Raw genomic sequence first — 21,835 nt, forward strand, 5'->3', positions numbered from 1 at the left:
ACCATGCATCCTAGGGCGACGCGGCCGCTGCTCTGGTCACTGCTTTGGGGGGCCTTGGTCTGGGCGGTGGATGCCGTGGGCTTGGGGGACCCCATGCCCGGTGAGTGGGGGAGTCGGAAGGGGTGGGCTGGTGGGTCACCCACGTGGCCTGAGGAATGCGGCAGGGGGATGTCGCAGGGTGCTGTGAGTATCCTAGCAACGTGTGGGGGAGCTCTACTCCTTCAGCCTCTAAGTAGAACAGGCACTTATTGAGCACTTACTGTTTACCTCTTTCCCACTGAACTCCACAGAACAGCTTTTCTGTGGGTACTTTTGCCAACCCTGTTTTCAGGATGTGTAAACTGAGGCTCAGGGTCAGGCAGTCTGTAAGTGGCATAGCCAGGACCAAAAGGAGAACTGTGGGGGTGGTTTCTGAGTCCCCAGAGAGACACTGCCCGACCCAAGAATTCCAGCTAGGGGAATGGTGTCTCAGATTTCCCCTGAGCCCCTGTGGTTCTGTAAACTGGTATTCCGACAGGGAGGGCTCCAGACTCAGTTTCCATTTTGTGAAATGGGTGCTGAGGCTCTTGGTCTTGGTCTTTAAAAGGCTCTCGGGAGCACCCCAGAACTGGGAAGCAATCGGACATGGGGGCTGAGGCGGTCCCTACTTTGATGGTGAAGAAACTGGGGGGTCCTGTGCCTCAGTCCCAGCCCTACCCCACCCAGCCTCTGAGGGGAGCAGAGCCCCCTCCCCTAAGGCTGCTGTGTCCCTGTCCCCAGGGAAGAGTGAGCTCACGCCAGGGGAATTTTCCTCGGTTGCAGTGAGTAAGAGGCGGGTCAGGCGAGGGGGGGCTGCAGGCTGGGGGCATGGCTGCCCTTGGCTCAGCACTGTCTAGACCCAGGGCAGAGGCGGGCAGCCACTCCACACTCCACGGAACCTCACATGTACAGAGCCTGGCATTTAACCGGGCTGGGCAAAGTGCCAATTCCCAGGCCAGGGGACTGGACAGGGGGCTGGTGATGGAGCCATGGGGGTGTGGCTCCAGAGGGGAGGATTCCCCAAGGTCCAAGCCTGGGTCACAACTGTGTGGCTTTCTCTACCTCCTTCCTGAGTGTGAGACAGGTCATGCTTGGTGACTGTGCCCAATGGACAGGATGGGGATGAGGGGCATTAGATGTGGGGTATTGGGGGATGATTAGGAGTTTGCTAGATGGAAATCAGGGTCAGAAATAGGGCCCTCCATGGTGGCGCACGCCTTTAATCCCAGCACTTGGGAGGCAGAGGTAGGAGGATCTCTGAGAGTTTGAGCCCACCTTGAGACTACATAGTTAATTCCAGGTCAGCCTGTACCAGAGTGAGACCCTACCTCGGAAAAAAAAAAAAAAGAAATAGGGCTCTCATCTTTGCCGTAGGTGTGTGCTGGCTCCACAAAGGCCAAGTGGGCAAATGTGGCCTGGTGTTGAGGACTAACGTGACCTGGGAGGACTGCTGTGCTTCTGGCAATGTGGACAGGGCCTGGTCCAATGCCACCCATCCGGAGAGCAGAATCAACCTTCTGAGTTTGCTGGGCCTCATCCACTGTCTCCCATGCAAAGGTGAGGCCCTGGGCACTAGCTGGGAACAGGCGTCATTTGCCTTGGAGGATAGGTTGCATGAATGGCCCTCCTGGCCCCCAGGGTGTTGGAATATGCCTTGAAGGAAGTGGGAATTAGGCGTGGGGTGTTGGGGGATGATTAGGAGTTTGCTGGACACAGGGCATGTTGCAGAAACCAGGGGTGTAAGGTCATGCACTGGGGTGTGGTCAGGCAGGGTAGCTTGGAGTAAGGTAGATTGTAGGACTGTAGACCTGAAGGCCAAGATGAGGAGCCTGCTGGCCTTTGAGATGTGATTAATCCCAGAACAGCCTGGCTGGGTAGTCCTGAACTCACTACCACGTGTTGGGCCTCCAGGACACTGCCCCCCACCCAGGCTTCTGGGAAAAAGAAAGACTTCAAAAAAGTGCCTAGTTTGGGCACGAGATGGCCCAGGACGGCCCTCCCCAACTTCATCTGGCCCTGGGGAGGGAAACTAGGCCCCCCTTTCCGTTCCCCGTTTGCACTCAGCAGAACGGTTCCAGATGTGTGTGGGTGGGCCGCCTGGGGGGGGGCCCAGGTGCAGCCCACATGCCCTGGCGGGTAGACATGGGGCTCCCTGCTGGCCACTCTCATTGGAGTGCTTCCTGGGCCCGTAAACTAGGGCTTTCCAGTTCATTTTACAATGGGGAAACTGAGGCAAGAGCGCCTGTACTGCAGACTCACAAGCAACAAAAACTAATATGGCAGGGGTGTCCATCTGGGGTCGGCCTTGAAGTTTGGGGTGCTTCTGGGCCCCCTATATTCACTCACAGCTGTGACCAGGCCTCAGTTTTCCTTACCTGACATATGAGAGTGTGCAAGAAGAACCTCCGAGACATGCTTCTGGGGGGACACATACTTCCTTGGGGAGGTCCTGGCGGGAGCTCAAAAACAGCTCCGCACCAGGGGGCGCCCCATTCCAGTGGGTCCCCGACCCTAGATGGCTCTTCATCCACGGTCAGAGCGGTGCGGGCACGTGGGGACCACGCGGGCGTGTCGTCTTTCTGCAGATTCCTGTGACGGCGTGGAGTGCGGCCCTGACAAGAAGTGCCGCATGCTGGGGGACCGCCCGCGCTGCGAGTGCGCCCCGGACTGCACGGGGCTCCCCGGCGGCCTGCAAGTGTGCGGCTCCGACGGCGCCACCTACCGGAACGAGTGCGAACTGCGCTTGGAGCGCTGCCGAGGCCGCCCGGAGCTGCACGTCATGTACTACGGCCGCTGCCAAAGTAGGGGCGGGGCCGCGGGGGCGGGGCCGGGGAGGGGCGGGGGCCGCGGCCGGCGCCCCCGGTACCGCCACTGTCAAGGTCGGGGGCGGGGCCTGCGGGGGGCGGGGCCGGGGGGTGGCGGGCCCACGCAGGCCTGTACACGGTGTTCCGCCGTGGCTGCCAAAGTGCGGGGGCGGGGTCTGCGGAAGGGGCGGGGCCCGGGGCCCGTGCTTCACGGACCGCGCTGTTGCCGAAGTGTGGGGCGGGGCCTCAGGGAGCGGATGGGCGGGTCACGAGGCCGAGAGTCTGGTGCCCCGGCCGCTGCCAAGTATGGGGGCGAAGTGGTGGGGGGCGTGGCCTCAAGGACCTGCGTGATGCCCGGGCTGGCCTCGCCGCTCTCCCCGCTGGAAGAGCCGTGGGCTGGGGGCGGGGCTCGTAGCTTAGAGGTGGTGCCCGCCGTGCAACCTGAGATGCAGGGTTTGATACGGCCGGGGGCGGAACTGCGGCTGCGACTTGAAAGGCAGGGTTCACTGGAGCGGGAGGTAGGGCTTGTGTCCTAGGGACGGGGCTCTCAGTGCAATCCCAGCCTTGGAGACGCTGACTTGCCCTCCGACCCGCAGAGTCCTGCGCGAACGTGGAGTGCCCACATCCACAGTCGTGCGTAGTGGACCAGACGGGCAGCACGCATTGCGTGGTTTGTCGTGCGGCGCCCTGCCCCATGCCCTCCAAGCCCGGCCAGGCGCTCTGCGGGAAGAACAATGTCACCTATGCCTCCCCGTGCCACCTGCGCCAGGCCACCTGCTTTCTGGGCCGCTCCATCGGCGTGCTGCACAAGGGCAGCTGCGCAGGTGAGGTGTGGGGATCCAGGGCCCGCGCGCTCCAGGCTGCTCCAGGGCGCATCATGCATGCTCACCCTGTCCTGCTTCCTCCGCCCCTGCAGGTGTCTCCAGAGGACTGCCCGAAGTAGAGTCTGAGAATTTCCTGTGAGCAGCAGCCAAACACCTCCATTTTATTTATTACCCGAGTCTAATTTATGACATGGACGCGCTTTGAACTCAGTCAGTGCCTGAGTGTCCACTGTGGATCCCCAAGTGTGTTGGCCAGGTCAGATTAGGGTACTTCCTTGGGAAGCCCCCAGCCTCTGTACCTCAGACACCTGTTCTCTGAGAGGACCTCTCACTTCTGTCACCACCAAGAGCACCGGGTCCCCCTTTCCTGATCCACCCACTTACTTTCTGAAGTGGTGAGGAGAGTCTGCCTTTGAGGATGAGTCCCAGTGCACAAAGACAGCGGTCAGGACACTGCTGTTCACATGGGGCCAGGCTTCTAGACGCCGTTCCAGCCCACCTCCTGTCAACCAGTTCAGGTGACACGCGTTCGGCACTGTTTAGAGCCTATCCCCCACACCATGCACCCTCTCCCAACCCAGCTGTCACTCAGAATCAGCCACCTGTGCCTTCAAGGAGACCAAAGGCTCAGCCCATGTGCGGGGACACAGTACAAGAGAATACAAGCCTCTCCAAGTTTCCAAGTTTGGGGCCAGGAGTGCCCAAGATATTTGTTGGTTCGTTTTTTGTTTTTGTTTTTTTTTTTCCCTGAGGCAGGGTCTCGCACTAACCTGGGATGACCTGGAACTTACTTTGTAGTCCCAGGCTGGCCTCAAACTCACCGCGATCCTCCTATCTCCGCTTCCCAAGTGCTGGGCTTAAAGGTGTGCGTCACTATGCCAGGCCTGCCCAAGTTTATGCCATTATCCTCCAGTCTCCAATTGTGCCTTGACTTGTGATGTCAAGAAAAGTGTGCTCAGTGGGGTTCCTCAGAGCTTCCTGTGAGGAAGCCTCTTCGCACACTGGGGTCCTGCCTTGGAAAAGAAATAAAAACTGAAAAAGAGCCACTGTTGTCGTATGAAACTTTTTCCCTACAGACACTTGAACGTGTCTGTTCACCCCGATAGTGTTCAGGCCACTGACCAAAGCATGATGGAACCAAAACCCGATTTTGGTAGCCCATCAAATTTATTGGGGTTACTTATAGGAATGCCAACGACTCAAAGTCAGCTGCACCGCTGGAGTCCCACCATGTCCTGGACAGCAACCCCATGGAAGCTGTGCCGTGGAGTCCCTCTTCCAGTCAACCTTCTACCTCCTGCGTGATCTAGCTTCTCCCAGGACCACTTGCAGCTGGGGAGGGCAGGAGGGAACAGTCGCTGGAGTTCCAGGCGAGGGTCCTGTGAGGCCCCCCTCCATCTACTAGGAGTGTCAATAATAGCTCATTACCATGGCCCTCAACCTGGCTATCACTGTATCAGTTCTGCTCCCAAGGTGCCATGGCTACCAGGCCCAAGCATTCTCCACTCCAAGATGACATCACGTGCCCAGAGGAAAACTATACAACAGCCATGTTGGGGCTGTGAAGACCTTAGTTCAGAAGCCGTGGACATGCCAGGTGGACATGGTGACTGCTGTAGTCCCAGCTCTGGGGAGGTGGAGACAGGGCGATACTCAGAAAAGTCAGTCCAGCAAGCTAGACTAACTTAATTGGCAAGCTCTCTGGGTTTAAGTGAGAGAAACTTTTGTTTGTTTGTTTTCAAGGTAGAGTCTTAGTCTAGCCCAGGCTGACCTGGAATTCATTATGTAGTCTCAGGGTGGCCTTGAACTCACAGCGAATCTCCTACCTCTGCGTCCTGAATGCTGGGGTTAAAGGCATGTGCTACCATGCCCAGCTGAGAGACCCTGACTTAACAAAGGAAATGGAGAACAATGCAGGAAGACACTTGTCATCAACCTCCGAAGTCCAGATCTCTGCCAGCTTCCTCAGGCTGCCGCTTCAGGCCAGAGCTGATGAGCTGTCCTGGAAGCAGACACAGTACATGTTCTTGGGTCCCTGGGAAGGATTGGAGACAGATGGAGAGGAAAGAAGAGAAGTGGCCTTTCTGGGGTGTGGAAGGGACAAGGACAAGATGACTTGAAGGTTTAGGACAGGGCTGGAGAAATGGCTTAGCAGTTAAGACACTTGCCTGTGAAGCCAAAGGACCCAGGTTTGATTCCCCAGTACCCATATAAGCCAGATGCACATGGTGGCACATGCATCTGGACTTCATTTGCCATATATGGCTAGAAGCCCTGGCACCCCCATTCTCTCTCTCTTTCAAATAAATAAATTTTTAGAGTTTTCTAAAACAGTTTTTATTGAGAAATTATAATACCATTTACAATAAATATCAACAAAAGGAAACAGAGCTGTTGTTATCCAAATACTGAAATCCTTTAACCAAAAAAAAAAAGAAAAGAAAAGAAAGAAAGAAAAGGAAAGGAAATAGTGGTGGTGTATGCCTTTAATCCCTGCACTTGGGAGGCTGAGGTAGGATAATTGCTATGAGTGTTCAAGGCCAACCTGAGATTACATAGCGAATTACAGGTCAGCCTAGGCTAGAGTGAGACCCTACCTCAAATAAATAATTTTTAAAAAAGGTTTAAAGCCGGGCGTGGTGGCACACGCCTTTAATCCCAGCACTCGGGAGGCAGAGGTAGGAGGATTGCTGTGAGTTCAAGGCCACCCTGAGACTCCATAGTGAATTCCAGGTCAGCCTGGGATACAGTGAGACCCTACTTCAGAAAACCAAAAAAAAAAAAAAAAAAAGGTTTAAGAACTAGGCATGGTGGCACCCATATTTAATTCCAATACTCTGGAGGCAGAGGTGGGAGGACTGTTGTGTGCTGTGAGTTTAAGGCCACCCAGAGACTACTACATAGTGAATTCCAGGTCAGTGTAGGCTAGAGTGAAACCCTACCTCAGGGAAAAAAAAAAAAAAGAAAGCCAGGGATAGTAGCACATGCCTTTGATCCTAGTACTTGGGAGGCAGAAGTAGGAGGATCACCATGAGTTCAAGGCCACCCTGAGGCTACATAGTGAATTCTAGGTCAGCCTGAGCTAGCATGAGACCCTACCTCAGAAAACCAAAATAAATAAATAAGTAATAAAAAATAACAGCCAGGCATGGTAGTGATCACCTTTAATCCCAGCATGTGGGAGGCAGAGGTAGGAGGATCATCAAGAATTTGAGGTCATCCTGAGACTACATAGTGAATTCCAGGTCAGCCTAAGCTAGAATGAAACGCTACCTCGAAAAACCAAAAAAAAAAAAAAAAAAAAAAAAAGTTCCCTTCCTAGATTTTTTTTCCTTAAACCCAAATCCCCTCTTCAGATCTCCTGTTCCCTAAAGGAGCTCCCTTTTCCTGGAAGATTTTTTTAAAATAATCTGTTTACTTATTTATTTGTGAGAGACATACAGAGAAAGAGAGTATGGTACACCAGAGCCTCTTTCTACTGCAAATGATCTGGTTCACTTGACCATCATGGCAGTGAGGCTGAAAGGGAAAGCTACTGAACGAACGCATGCTTTCCAACAGTTACGTGTGCATCCCTGCAAGGGCCTGGTGCAATGACACATGAAGTCTCTGAAGCTTCGACCTAACTGCAGAGATATGCTCGCATGAGCCGCAGAAATCCCAAAAGACCACCCCTTTTCTTAATCTTAAATTCCTTTTCTTTCTTTCTTTTTTTTTTAGGTTTTTCGATTTTTCGAGGTAGGCTCTCCCTGTAGCCCAAGCTGACCTGGAATTCACTAGTCTCAGTGTGGCCTTAACCTCACAGCAGTCCTCTGCCTCCTGAATGCTGGAACTAAAGGCTTGTACCACCATGCCCCGCCCCATCTCATGACTTCTATCTATTGAATTGCTTGTTTGCAAGCACAGAGAGAGATAGGAGAGAGACAGAATGGGCATGTCAGAGCCTCCAGCCACTGCAAAAGAACTCTAGAAGCATGTCTAATTTGTGCATTTGGCAGCTGTATGTGGGTACCGGGGAATTGAACCTGGGTTGTTAAATTTTGCAGGCAGGCACTTTAACTGCCAAGCTATCCCTCCAGCTCCTATAATCTCCTTTAAAAAAGTATTTGTAGGGCTGGAGAGATGGCTTAGCCCAAGCGCTTGCCTAAGGAAGCCTAAAGACTCTGGTTCAAGGCTCGATTCCCCAGTACCCACGTAAACCAGATACAAAAGGTTGTACATGCATCTGGAGTTCATTTGCAGTGGCTGGAGGCCCTGATGCACCCATTCTCTCTCTCTCTGCCTCTTTTTCTCTCTGTAACTCTCAAATAAATAAATAAAAATAAACAAAAAATTAAAAATATTTTTAGGGGACTGGAGAAATGGTTAGTGATTAAGGCACTTGCCTGCAGAGCCAAAGGACACAGGTTCAATTCCCCAGGACCCACATAAGCCAGATGCACAAGGGGACACATGTATCTGGAGTTTTCTTGCAGTGGCTGAAAGCCCTGGCACACCCATTCTCTCTCTTGCTAGATCTGAGCTGATAACCTCCTCCATGTAGACCAGCTGACAGAAAGCTGGAAGAAGCCATTCTGCATGCAGTTCAATGGGAGAAAGAGAAATCACCACTGAAAATACTCATCAGTGGACACTGCAAGCCTTGTAATTGGCCAGCCAGGCCAAATGAGCCAACAGGTGCAATAGTGGCATGTCTGTTATGGGGGAAACCAAGTGCCCTCTAATTGGACTGGAGACCCGCTCCATGGGAAGGGAATACATCCCTGATACTGAAAGCTTAATATGGTTAGTCATGAGCCCTAGGGGTGTAATGTCTGTTGTTGTCTGGCCAAATGTATATACTATGCTTATCAAACTTCCCAGTAAGCACTTCTGTTAATGTTCACACCCTTATGTTAATGCTACTCTCACTTTTGGTAAAGAATCTTCTCTTTTCAGATGGCAGTGACCTTGGGATGACTCAGAAGGTATCATGGTGATGGAAAGAAATGATCACAGTGCTCAGTACCTCAAGATCTGTATCACACCTTCCAAGGCTCAGGGTCTAATGCAGAAGAGGTGGCAGAAAGAATGTAAGAGCCAAAGGAAAGGTAGGACTCCTTACAACATGCTTCCTCCAGACACAAAATGGCCTGGATATCCATGGCCTCACAGTGCCTGACACTACCTACACAAGACCATCATAATAGGAGGAAAAGATCATGACATCAAAAGTAAAAGAGAGACTGATTGAGATGGGGAGGGGGTATGATGGAGAATGGAGTTTCAAAGGGGTAAGTGGGGGGAGGGACTGTATTACCATGGGGTATTTTTTATAATCATGGAAGTTGTTAATAAAAAAATCTGGGCGTGGTGGCGCACACCTTTAATCCCAGCACTCAGTAGGCAGAGGTAGGAAGATCACTGTGAGTTCAAGGCTACCCTGATACTACATAGTGAATTCCAGGTCAGCCTGGGCTAGAGTGAGAACCTACCTCAAAAAACAAAACCAATACATCTATATATATATATTTATACTATATATATTATATTATAAATATTTATATTCATATATATATGTATGTGTATGTATGTATATATATATATACATATATATATATATATATATATATATATATATATATATGAAATGAGGTACTGGAGATATGGCTTAATGGTTAAGGAACTTGCTTGCAAAGCCTAAAGGACCCAGGTTGATTCCCCAGTACCCGTGTAAACCAGTACGCATGCAAGCCAGATGCACATGGTGGCACACACATCTGGAGTTCCTTTGCAGTGGCTAGTGGCCCTGGAGCATCCAATCTCTCACTCTCTCTCTCCCTGCCTCTTTCACTCTCTCTCAAATAAATAATTTTTTTGTTTTGTTTTTGTTTTTCAGCATAGGGTCTCACTCTAACCCAGGCTGACCTGGAGTTCACTATGTAGTCTCAGGCTGGCCTTGAACTCATAGTGATCCTCCTACCTCTGCCTCCTGAGTCCTGGGATTAAAGGCTTGTGCCACCACACCTAGCCCTTTATTATTATTTTTATTAATAAATTATTTATAAAACATTTTTAGGAAAAACGCTGGGCATGGTGGTGCATGCCTTTAATCCCAGCACTCGGGAGGCAGGGATAGGAGGTTCGCCATGAGTTCCAGGCCACCCTGAGACTACATAGTGAATTCCAGCTCAACCTGAGCTAGAGTGAGACCCTACCACGAAAAACCAAAAAATAAAAATAATAATAATAATAAAGCGTTGAAGAGATGGCTTAAAGCACTTCTCTGCAAAGCCAAAGGACCCAGATTTGATCCCCTGGAAGTCATATAAATCAGATGCAAGGTGGTGCTTGCATCTGGAGTTCATTTCAGCAGCTGAAGGCTCTGGCACACACATTCTCCCCCCTCCCATTTCTTCCTCTTCCTCTCTCTCTCTCAAATAAATAAAATAAATTTAAAAATTATTTCTGTGGCCCTGCATGGTGGTGTACACCTTTAATCCCAGCACTCAGGAGACAGAGGTAGGAGGATTGCCCAGAGTTCCAGGCCACCCTGAGACTACATAGTGAATTCCAAGTCAGCCTGAGCTAGAGTGAGACCCTACCTCAGGAAAAAAAAAAAAAAAAACACTTCCTGAACTTCATCCTCTATGGTCTGTAAATTTCATTATTTTAAAAAATATTTTAGGGGCTGGAGAGATGGCTTAGCGGTTAAGTGCTTGCCTGTGAAGCCTAAGGACCCCGGTTCGAGGCTCGGTTCCCCAGGTCCCACGTTAGCTAGATGCACAAGGGGGCACACGCGTCTGGAGTTCGTTTGCAGAGGCTGGAAGCCCTGGCGCGCCCATTCTCTCTCTCTCTATCTGCCTTTCTCGCTCTGTCTGTCGCTCTCAAATAAATAAATAAATAATGAACAAAAAAATCAAAGAAAATATTTTAACAGCTGGGTGTTGTGGCACATGCCTTTAATCCCAGCATTTAGGAGGCAGAGGTAGGAGGATCGCCATGAGTTTGAGGCCACCCTGAGACTACAAAGTGAATTCCAGGTTAGCCTGGGCTAGAGTGAGACCCTATCTCAAAAAGAGAGAGAGAGAGAGAGAGAGAGAGAGAGAGAGAGAGGGAGATGAAGAGGGAGAGAGAGAGAGCATGCCAGGGCCTCTAGCCACTGCAAATGAACTCTAAACACGTGCGTTAATATGTGCATCTGGTTTAGATGGGTACTGGGGAGTTGAACCTGGGTCCTTATGCTTCACAGGCAAGGACCTTAACCACTAAGCAATCTCTCCAGCCCTGTAAATTTCATTCTTTAAATTCATAAGACAAGAACCTACAGACCACTGACTCAGTGGAAGTTTGTATGACCATGACTGTCCAGCACCCTAACTCCTGGGTTAAAGCCCACCCTCTGATGCTCTCAAAGACACCCCAAATTCCCACATAAATTCCAAAAGGCTTCACATGATGACCGGAGTTCAGACACAAAGGTGGATGATAAATGGCCATTAGCTAATCCTGCTCTGACTGTGGCATAGTTCATCTCCCCAGGGCTTTGTGTGTGTGTGTGTGTGTGTGTGTGTGTGTGTGTGTGTGTGTATGTGTGTGTGTGTGTGTGTTTTACACCCACTCTAGGCTTCTTACACCCTCTTTTTTTTTCCTCTCTTTCTCTCAAACCAGGTTCTCATTCTAGCCCAGGCTAACGGAGAACTTATTCTGTAGTTCCAAACTGTCCTCAAAGTCACAGTGATCCTCCTGCCTCAGCCTCCAGGTGCTGCGATTAGAGGCATGCAGCTACCACACCTGGCGTCCCCATGCTATCCTATCTATCAGTCCATTCAGCCTTGTTTGAAGTAAATGTAGTGCTTTCTGAGAACTTTAGTTCACAACCCCATTCCATTAGCTGTGACTTGCTTTCCCTGTCTATATATTAGTGTGGCTGGTTGGCATTGCAGGCAAGGACACAGTGGGTACAGAGGCCCAGGGCCACCCAGAGTGGGGTCTGAGAAGTGGAGTGGGGAAACCCAGGGGAGGTGGTGTTGCAGGTGTCAGGAGCAATGGAGCGTTTCTCAGTTGTAGCTAGGCTTAGCCCATAGTGCCCTGGACACACTGATCACTAAGGTCACTAGAACTCCCCAAACCAGAAGCTCTCGAGTCCATTTTCTTACAAACTGCAAAGAACTGACAGGTATAGACAAAGTAGAAGGGCAAGTTAAACAAACTTTATTATTATTATTATTATTATTATTATTATTATTATTTTGGGGGTTCGAGGTTGGGTCTCACTCTAGCTCAGGCTGACCTGGAATTCACTATGTAGTCTCAGGGTGGCCTCGAACTCTCAGCGATCCTCCTACCTCTGCCTCCCAAGTGCTGGGATTAAAGGCATGCACCACCATGCCTGGCCAAAGTTTTATTCTTAGAAAGTAAAGCAGGAAGTTTTGAAAGTGGGAGGGCCCTGGCAGTTAGACAACTTGGTGATTGGGAGTGGGACTTCTCATCCTCGGGGGTGTAAATTAGGCACCAGTTCAGGTTGATTAGATTGCCTACTTTGAATGTTCATGGTGGTTCCTTTGAATGCACGTGGCTACTCTTGATAAAAATGAACAAAGGGGGCTGGAGAGATGGCTCAGCGGTTAAGGTACTTGCCTGCTAAACCTAAGGACCCTGGTTTGATTCTCCACTGCCCACATAAAGCCAGATGCATGTGTTTGGAGTTTGCAGTGGCTAGAGACCCGTATATACACATTCTCTCTCTTTCTCTTTTTCTCTCAAATAAATAAATAAAATGAAAAAAGGAGCCAGGTTTGGTTGCAACACGCCTTTAATCCCAGCACTGGGGAGACAGAGGTGGAAGGATCAAAGTGAATTCAAGGGCACCCTGAGACTACACAGTAAATTTCAGGTCAGCCTGAGCTAGAGACTCTATCTCGAAAAATGAAAATAATAATAATAATAATAACAATAATCTCAATAAACAATGGCACAAGAGCTGGTCAGCTGGACATCTTGGTGAGTCGAGTCAGGGTGACTCAGGGATTTTTAGAATTCAGTTCCTGGACTCTGTCCTCTGGATTTGTCATTAGTAATATTCTCTTTGGGCCTATAACCCTGACTACCTACCTACAAAATGGGAGCTAACTTACTCCTAATTCCTATCATTAGGAGGTATGAAAGAGAATCAGGCAAGGGGGTACAAGTGAGAGCTGGAGGGTCTGGAGCTCACTTCATGGGAAGCTGGCACCTATACACCTGCCACCTCATTTGGGATGGATGCCCACACCCCAAGCCTCAGGCCCCGAGGGGCATCCACTTGACACCAGTGGGCTGTGATTCACTCTGCCCCCTCAGTATATCTCACCGTCCTGTGTGAGGAGATGCCCCGAACCACATCCCAGATCCAGACCACAAAAGCAGACACTTGTGTATACACATCAGGGGTCTTGGGATCACCACACCAGAGGCCGGAGAAGGAGACTAAGCCGTGAGCCCGGTTCCCACATACCAGAGGTCCTCCAGAATCTGCCTAGGGTGGAGGAGAGGTGATGTTACATACTGGTCTTGGGGTGTTGTTTTCCCTAAAGGTCTCTTATAAATATGTCTGTTTGGGCTGGAGAGGTGGCTCAGAAATTAAGGCGCTAGCATGCATAGCCTAAGGATCCTGGTTTGATTCCCCAGTACCCATGTAAAGCCAGATGCACAAGGTGGTGCATGCGTCTGGAGTTTGTTTGCAGTGGCTGGAGGCCCTGGCATGCCCTTTCGATCTCTATCTGCCTCTCTCTCTCTCTCAAATAAATAAATAAAATAAGTCAGTGGTCTTTGTGCAGCCTGTACAACTGGGTACAGCAACCTTGTGTGACCCATGTCCACTCTCTGACCTTGTTGGACCTCAGCTCTTATATCTGCTCAGTTCCCAAGCTGCTCCTGTCTGATTCTGACCCCCCTCCGTGGGCCTCAGTTTCCCCATATGGTAAGGAAATGCCTGTAGAGTATCTTACGGAACAGAAGCCACGTCGCCGCCGGTCCCCACTGCGGGTGCAGAGCATGGCAGGCCTCAGCTGGCCCCGCCAGGAGCTGTTGCAGACACCCAGGCCCAGGACGCGCACCTCAGCTTCCATCAGCCCGGGAGGTGGCTCCTCGAAGTCCGACACAAAGCCCCACCCGGCCACATGGCATCGTGCCCCGACTGCGGGTGGCTTGGCACGTCTCCTCGGCAGCCTTAGCAGCCCCACCGCAGAGCCCAGGATAGCAGAGCCGTTCAGCTGCAGGGAGAAAGTTGGGTTCAATGCGACCTGTTCACCCTTCTCCAATCACTGGCCCCTTCCAGCCTCAGTATCCCCACCCAAGACACTGGGTTGTTTGGTCTGTGGGAAGCATGAATGGCTGCCACTCAGCCTCTGTCCGTCCAGCAGGCTGCTCCACTGTGGACCAGGGCAGAGGGCTCCCAGTTGCTGCCCAGCCGCTGGCTAGTACATCCCCTCTCTGCTGGGGCTTTTAGCCTTCCATAGCGCCCACCATCCTCAGGGTGAAGCTTCCTGGTTCACCATTCCAAGACCCCTGGGGTCCTCATGCTTCTTCTATCTTCCCCTTCAGACTTCAGGCCTCAGCTCAAGTGTCCTGGCCCAGGAGGCTTTTGAGATGCCCTGGCTCAGACAGTTCCTGCCTCACCCCCCAACACACATCAGGCCAGCTGACCAGGCTGCATACCCTGCTAGCTGTGGGGTCCTGTGGGGGCTGCGTGAAACCACCATTCTTTCTAATGGCTGTAGAAAGAATGGCCCCAAGTGCAGGTTTGGGACTCATTCCTTGCATGCCTAAATACAGGTCACAGTTTCACCATCTCTGTTTTCCCATTCCCCTCACCTCAGTTTGGTCAATTTTCTGCCCCAGCCTCAATTTCCCCACCTGTACCAGAGGCCAGTGGATCCCAGGTTACCTCCAAGCTCAACAACATGCTGCTATCACTCGTTCCCCCACCCCCATTTTTTTTTTTTTTCATTTTTTGGTTTTTCGAGGTAGGGTCTCACTCTAACCCAGGCTGACCTGAAATTCACTCTGTAGTCTCAGGGTGGCCTCCAACTCTCGGTGATCCTCCTATCTCTGTCTCCCGGATACTGGGATTAAAGATGTGAGCCACCATGCCCACAGCTGGCTTTGTCTTTTGTTTTCTTGAGGCAGGGTATCTGGCCCAGGCTGAGCTGGAACTCACTTTGTAGTTCCAGGATTGGCCTTGAACTCACAGTGATCCTCCTACCTCTGCCTTCCAAGTGCTGGGATTGGAGGCTACAGCCACCATGCCTGGCTAAAACACCAGGGCCTCTTGCCTCTGTAAACGAACTTCAGACACAGGCACTACTTTTTGTGTCTTACTGGGTAAACTACATGGGTACTGGGGAATCGAGCCAGAGCCAGCAGGCTTTGCAAGCAAGTGTCTTTAACCACTGAGCCATCTCCGCTGCCCTCCCTCTAACCATTTCCAAAGTGAGCCCTCACCCAGAATGCAAGGCCCTGAATTGAATAAAGCCAGAGGTCAGATTGATGGGGCCCACTGGCACTCTGTGGCAGCTCACCCGCAGCAGGCAGATGTCATTGGCGTGGGTCTCGAGCTGGTACTCAGGGTGCCTGATGATGGCCGTAATGCCCAACACCTGCCGTGTGGGCTCCGAGGCTTGCAGGGTGTGGGCCCCCAGCACCACTAGGCCAGCACCCGGGTCTCTGCGTTGAGGGGATGAGACAAGAGGGGTGAGGGCCATCTGTCTGCCCATGGTCCCCCTCAGGATTCACAGGGCTCTGAACCCATCAGTGATTACGAAGCCCACTATCCTCACAGTTACTTTCAGTCCCACCCACTCACAGTAACTCTGCAGTCCTTACAAAATTAGAATGAAGATATTATAATATGATTCTAGGGCTGGAGAGAGGCTTAGTAGTTAAGGCACTTGCCTGAGAAGCCTAAGGACCCAGGTTCTATTCCCCAGGGCCCACATAAGCTAAATACACTAGGTGGCACATGTGTCTGAAGTTTGTTTGCAGTGGCTGGAGGGCCTGGTGTGCTCACTGTCTCTATATCTGCCTCTTCCTCTCTCCCTCTCTCTCAGATAAGTAAATAAGTATTAAGACACTTTAATCCCAACATGGTGGTGCGTGCTTTTAATCCCAGCACTTGGGAGGCAGAGGTACGAGTTTGAGGACACTCTGAGACTACATAGTTAATTCCAGGTCAGCCTGGGCTAGAGTGAGACCCTAACTCAAAAAGCCAAAGTAAATAAATAAATAACATATAAACGAACAGAAAATGATAATATGATTCTAGGCAGAAGCTCTGCTGCTGACCACGCCCCACCCCCTCACTGTGGGAATTCTAGGCATGCCTACTACTCTTTTTGTTTGTTTGTTTGTTTTTTGAGGTAGGGTCTCACTCTAGACCATGCTGTCCTGGAATTCACTATGGAGTCTCAGGGTAGCCTCAAACTCACAGCGATCTTCCTACCTTTGCCTCCCAAGTGCTGGGATTAAAGGCGTGCAACGCCACACCTGACCCTACTATTCTTTTTAATTTGAGTTGAGACAGAGTTTCACTAAGTTGTCTAAATTGCCAAGGCTGGCCCTTAATTCTCCATCCTTCTGCCTCAGCTGCCAGGATAACAGGCATTGTCACCACACTGGACAATAATGTTAATTTTATTTTTATTTATTTATTTATTAATTTTTTGTTTTTTTTTGAGGTAGGCTCTCACTCTGGTCCAGGCTGACCTGGAATTAACTCTGTAGTCTCAGGGTGGCCTTGAACTCACGGTGATCCTCCTACCTCTGCCTCCTGAGTGCTGGGATTAAAGGCGTGCACCACCACGCCCGGCTTGATAATGTTAATTTTAATATAAAGGTGGGCTAGAAAGACGGAATAGCAGTAAAGGCACTTGCTGGCAAAGCCAAAGGACTCAGGTTCTATTCTCCAGTATGCATGTAAAGCCAAATGCACATGGGGGCACATGCATCTGGAGCTTGTTTGCAATTGCCAGAGGCCCTGGTGCACCTATTCTCTCTCTTCTGCCTCTTAGTCTCTCTCTCCCTCGCTTTCATAAATAAATAAATAATTTAAAGTAAAGGTGGTTGTAGTTACTGTATTTGGTTATTGTCTCCACCACACTGCAGTGAGGTCGGGGCTGGCCCACTCCTGTCGCATCCCAGCTCTCTGCCGGCCTAGAGATCCCACCCTGGCCTGAGTTTCTCACCTGTCGCTGAAGCAGTGGGCAGCTGAGACCACCCAGCGGGCCCGGAGCAAGAACCCTCCACAGTGGTGCCGGCCCTCAAAACTCACAGAAACCATGTAGGGCCTCGAGTGGGGCGTCACCTCATGGCCTCCTACAATCCAGGATGCCCAAGAACCTGTGGCAGAAGTGGCCATGTAAAGGACCAGGGCAGGAAGATGGCCCAATATTGGTGACTCTAGCATGGAACAGGAGTGGGGACCAGTCAGAGGGAAGAAGAAACAAAAATAGATCAGTGCAAGGTCAGAAGCCAGAGGAGACCCCAACTGCGCCGAGGGACCCAAGAAACCCAGGTCTGGAGGGCCTGAGACCCTGTGTTGGGGCCCTCACACTCCAGCTCATGGCCAGCGTCCCTGGTTTAGCAGCTAGGCTAGATGTGGGCTCTGGCTTGGGAGCCCAGGGTCATCTGGGGCCACCTTGGCTTGAGTGTGACGGAGCCTGAGGGTCCTTACCGGGGGTACTCATAGACAGCTTCAGAGTGGTGGCCAAAGTCAGCAGCAGTACACCGCAGCCCCCTGGCCTGGGCACCATAGTTTTTGCCGGCTGTGTTTCCCGGGTCGGCACCATCAGCAACTGTCACCGTCACCGGAAAGCAGGAACAGGGCTGTGGCCTGTGGTTGGGAGGCCTGGCTGAAATACTCTGCTGTGTTAAATGGGCATTTCTGGGAAACAGTCCCTGGTGACAGCCACATAAGAGGCTACAATGCAGGACCTGGGCGGTGAGAGTGCCACTCAAGTTCAAGGATTCACTGAACTCCCCCTGCCTTGGTTTACCTGGCTGAAAATGTGTGGGGAGCTTTGTGCACTTACGGGCACACACGCAACATATGCAAGCATCTGAGCTGAAGTCTTCCAGGGTATGGTCATATTAGGAAGGCCCCATGTACCTGTCGCTGGCCACATATCCCTGAGCGAACTTCTAGCCCAACCGTCCATCTCAGTTTCCCCATCTGTAACCTCAGAGGAAGACAGGGAGGCTCTGGAAAGCACTGACTGTTGCCGGCATTGTAGAATTTACTGAGCTCCCACTATATACCAGATCTTGTTTGAGGAGCTAGGGATATAGCCTTGATTGGGACCCTGAGATATGGGAATTCTATGGAGTCCAAAGAGCACCCTAGCAGGACGCAGGTGGGACTTTCTTCACCTGGAAGGTGGGGAACTCTTTTTATTTTAATTACTTCATTTAATTAATTAATTTATTTATTTATTTACTTTTCCAAGGTAGGGTCTCACTCTAGCTCAGGCTGACCTGGAATTCACTATGTAGTCTCAAGGTGGCCTCAAACTCTTAACGATCCTCCTACCTCTGCCTCCCGAGTGCTGGGATTAACAGTGTGTGCCACCATGCCTGGCTTTATTTATTTATTTATTTATTTATTTATTTATTTATTTATTTATGAGAGTGAGAAAGAGGCAGATGAGAGACAGAGAATGGATGAGCCAAGACCTCTGGCCACTGCAAATTCCAGATGCGTGTGCCACTTTGTATATCTGACTTTACATGGGTACTGAGGAATCAAACCCAGGTACCTAGGCTTTGTAGACAAGCACCTTAACCGCTGAGCTCTCTCTCCAACCTGAAGAGTCAAAAAAATTGTTTTGAGGTAGGGTCTTGCTGTAGCCCAGGTTGACCAGGAATTCACTACTAATCTCCGGCTGGCCTTGAACTCACAGGGAGTCTCCTACCTCTGCCTCCCAAGTACTGAGATTACAGGTGTGTGCCACCACGCCTGGCGAGAGGAATTCTTACTGTAGTTTCAGGGGGCACTGAAACAGGATTTTTTTTTTAATATTTTTTGTCCATTTTTTATTTATTTATTTGAGAGTGACAGACACAGAGCGAAAGACAGATAGAGGGAGAGAGAGAGAGAATGGGCGCGCCAGGGCTTCCGGCCACTGCAAGCAAACTCCAGACACATGTGCCCCCTTGTGCATCTGGCTAACGTGGGACCTGGGGAATCGAGCCTCGAACCGGGGTCCTTAGGCTTCACAGGCAAGCCCTTAACCGCTAAGCCATCTCTCCAGCTCTGAAACAGGATTTTATTTAGCCCAGGCTGGCCTCAAACTCACTATGTAACTGAGGATGACCTTGAGCTGCTGAACTCCTGCCTTCACCTCCTGAGTGCTTGGATGACTGGTGTGAGTCCCCAGCACTGGTTTATGGCGGAAAGTTGAACCAGGACAAGGCACAGAGTGGGGTACTGAGCCCAACTGGCTGGGTTACTGAGCGCATTATGGAGTACCATCTGTGGTGGTTGATTCAGGTGTCCCCCATAAACTTAGGTGTTCTGGATGCTAGGTTCCCCAGCCGATGGCAATTGGAAAACTTCCTGGAGGCAGTGTATTGCTGGGGGCGGGCTTGTGGGTGTTACAGCCAGTTTTCCCCATGCCAGTGTTTGGCACACTCTCCTGTTGCTATGGTCCACTTTATGTTGGCCAGGGGGTGATGTCCACCTTCTGCTCGTGCCATTGTTTTCCCTGCCATCATGGAGCTTTCCCCTCGAGCCTGTAAGCCAAAATAAACCTCTTTTTCCCACAAGCTGTTCTTGGTTGGGTGATTTCTACCAGCAATGCGAACCTGACTGCAATACTATTCATGTCTGCGGACTAATTTCCGTGATGTAAATAGTCTCAGATTCAATTTGTTGTTGTTGTTTTTCGAGGTAGGTTTTCACTCTAGCCCAAACTAACCTGGAATTCACTATGTAGTCTCAGGCTGGCCTGGAACTCACAGTGATCCTCTTACCTAGGCCTCCCGAGTGCTAGGATTAAAGGGGTGTGCTACACCCAGTCCCAGATTCAATTTGTGGAGACATAAAACTGATAACTACCCTGGAGGTACAGCAAGTGAACATGGGGTCAGCACCTAGGTAGGGATGGAGGCTTGTGAAGATCCCACCAGGACTTTGGCATGGGTGGGGCTTGGGGACAGGGCAGCAATGACAGGCCTGGCCTGGTCAGTCCCCATGTGTGGCACTGTGGGCCAGGCAGATGGGCTGAGGTTCCTGCGCAGCTGTGGAAGGAGGAGCCACCTGCCCAGGAGAGCAGCGGGGTGACCCCACCTTCCTGAAGAGCCAGGCAGAGGGAGGCCTAGAGGGCATGAGTGGGCAAGAACCTAAGGGAGAGAGAGAGAGAGGAGTAGAGACAATGACAAAGACAGGATAGATAGAGACAGGAAGAGACAGACCAGGGACTGGAGAGATGGCTTAGTGGTTAAGTTGCCTGCAAAGCCTAAGGACCCAGGTTCAATTCCCCAAAACCCACATACAGCCAGATGCACAAAGTGACACATGCATTGAGAGTTTGCAGTGGCCGGAGGTCCTGGCATGCTCATTCTCTCTCTCTCTCAGCTTGCAAATAAAAGGGAGATAAAGAGAGACAGACAGAGAAGAGGAGGGACAGAAGCAGAGGTAGAGAGAAAGATAGGAGGTGAAGGGTGTAAGAAGCTGGGAGGACACAGGCCAGCTGTCATCCTTTCACAGTAGTCCCTTGTTGGGACATGGCCAGCCTGCCCTGACCTCTTTGAATGGCTGGAGGTCCTGGGTGTCACATGGCCCCAAGGCATTGAAGACCTGCTGGGGACTGTGGAGAATGACAGGCAGGGGTCCTGACAAAGGAGACTCAGGGTCTGAGTTGTAAGGCTGGAGCAGCCCAGACCTGCAGGCCAGGCACAGACATGCTCGTGGAGGGCATGTCCCCAGGGGTCACATGCCCCTTGCTATTGATGCACGTGGAGGCAGCACCTGGATTCTGCTGGTCTGGCTTTAAGCCTACCTTCCTTCCCTACATGGGGAGGGGAGCAGAAATGCGGAAATGGGGAAGAGCCTTGCTGAAGGTACAGTAGAGGGACATTGTACACCTTCCCTGTTACTGATCAAGAAACAAACACCCAGATGTTAAGCTCCTCAGGCAGGTCACATAGTAAGGAAGCCATGGCCCAGGCTGCTAACCAAGGGCTAATTTGGCCAGAACCAGTTTCCTTCCCCTTTGGTGAAGAGTTTTGAAATAAATAACCTTGCCCTGTTAGCCCAATAACCAAGATCGTGGCAGCTCCTAGGAACCCGTGTGTACTCGCATAAGGTCAGATGCACAGAGTGGCACATAGATCTGTCTTTCCCTACCTCTCTCTCTGCTTGCAAGAAAATAATAAATAAAAATTTAAAAATAAATAGCCAGGCCTTTAATCCCAGCACTTGGGAGGCAGAGCTAGGGTCGCACACTAGACCAGCCTGACCTGGAATTTGCTATGTAGTCTTAGGGTGGCCTTGAACTCTTAGCGATCCTCCTACCTCTGCCTCCCAAATGCTGGGTGTGCACCATCACACCCAGCTTTCCAGAAAATTTCTGCAACACCACTTTTTTGTTTCTTTATTTTTTATTGACAGCTTTCGTAATTGTAAACAATATCCCATGGTAATCCCCTCCCTCCCCCCAATTTTCCCCTTTGAAACTCCATTCTCTATCGTATCCCCTCTCAATCAGTCTCTCTTTTATTTTGATGTCATGATCTTTTCCTCCTATTATGATGGTCTTGTGTAGGTAGTGTCAGGCACTGTGAGGTCATGGATATCCAGGCCATTTTGTGTCTGGAGAGGCACGTTGTAAGGAATCCTACCCTACCTTTGGCTCTTACATTCTTTCTGCCACCTCTTCCGCAATGGACCCTGAGTCTTGGAAGGTGTGATAGAGATATTGCAGTACTAAGCACTCCTGTCACTTATTCCAGCACCATGATGCCTTCTGAGTCATCCCAAGGTCACTGCCATCTGAAAAGAGAAGATTCTCTACTAAATGTGAGAGTAGCATTAATATAAGGGTATAAACATTAAGAGAAGTGTTTACTGGACAGCTTGGTGAGTATAGTATATACTTTTAGCCAGACAGCAGCAGACATTACACCCCTGTTGTAGATTTTCAGTATCAGGGATGTATTCCCTCCCATGGAGCG

General features: G+C 50.7%; 2 protein-coding genes across 2 annotated transcripts; one reads left to right on the plus strand and one right to left on the minus strand.

The window, feature by feature from the left end:
* On the plus strand, positions 1-4,689 carry Fstl3 (follistatin like 3). Its single transcript, XM_004654680.3, has 5 exons — positions 1-100; positions 1,393-1,575; positions 2,604-2,819; positions 3,419-3,646; positions 3,739-4,689. Exons 1-5 carry the CDS (start codon positions 4-6, stop codon positions 3,783-3,785), a joined length of 771 nt encoding a protein of 256 aa, XP_004654737.2. The 5' UTR covers positions 1-3; the 3' UTR covers positions 3,786-4,689.
* A 935-nt stretch (positions 4,690-5,624) lies between these two features.
* Positions 5,625-17,415, minus strand: Prss57 (serine protease 57). The gene is made up of 6 exons (XM_004673157.3): positions 17,337-17,415; positions 16,849-17,002; positions 15,187-15,331; positions 13,615-13,878; positions 12,978-13,142; positions 5,625-5,681 (listed from the first exon to the last, which is right to left on the minus strand). The coding sequence occupies exons 1-6, from the start codon at positions 17,413-17,415 to the stop codon at positions 5,625-5,627; spliced, it is 864 nt and encodes a 287-aa protein (XP_004673214.3).
* Positions 17,416-21,835: the final 4,420 nt, after the last annotated feature.

The sequence above is a fragment of the Jaculus jaculus genome, chromosome 15, assembly GCF_020740685.1.
Source record: "Jaculus jaculus isolate mJacJac1 chromosome 15, mJacJac1.mat.Y.cur, whole genome shotgun sequence".
In the NCBI taxonomy this organism is placed as follows: domain Eukaryota; kingdom Metazoa; phylum Chordata; class Mammalia; order Rodentia; family Dipodidae; genus Jaculus; species Jaculus jaculus.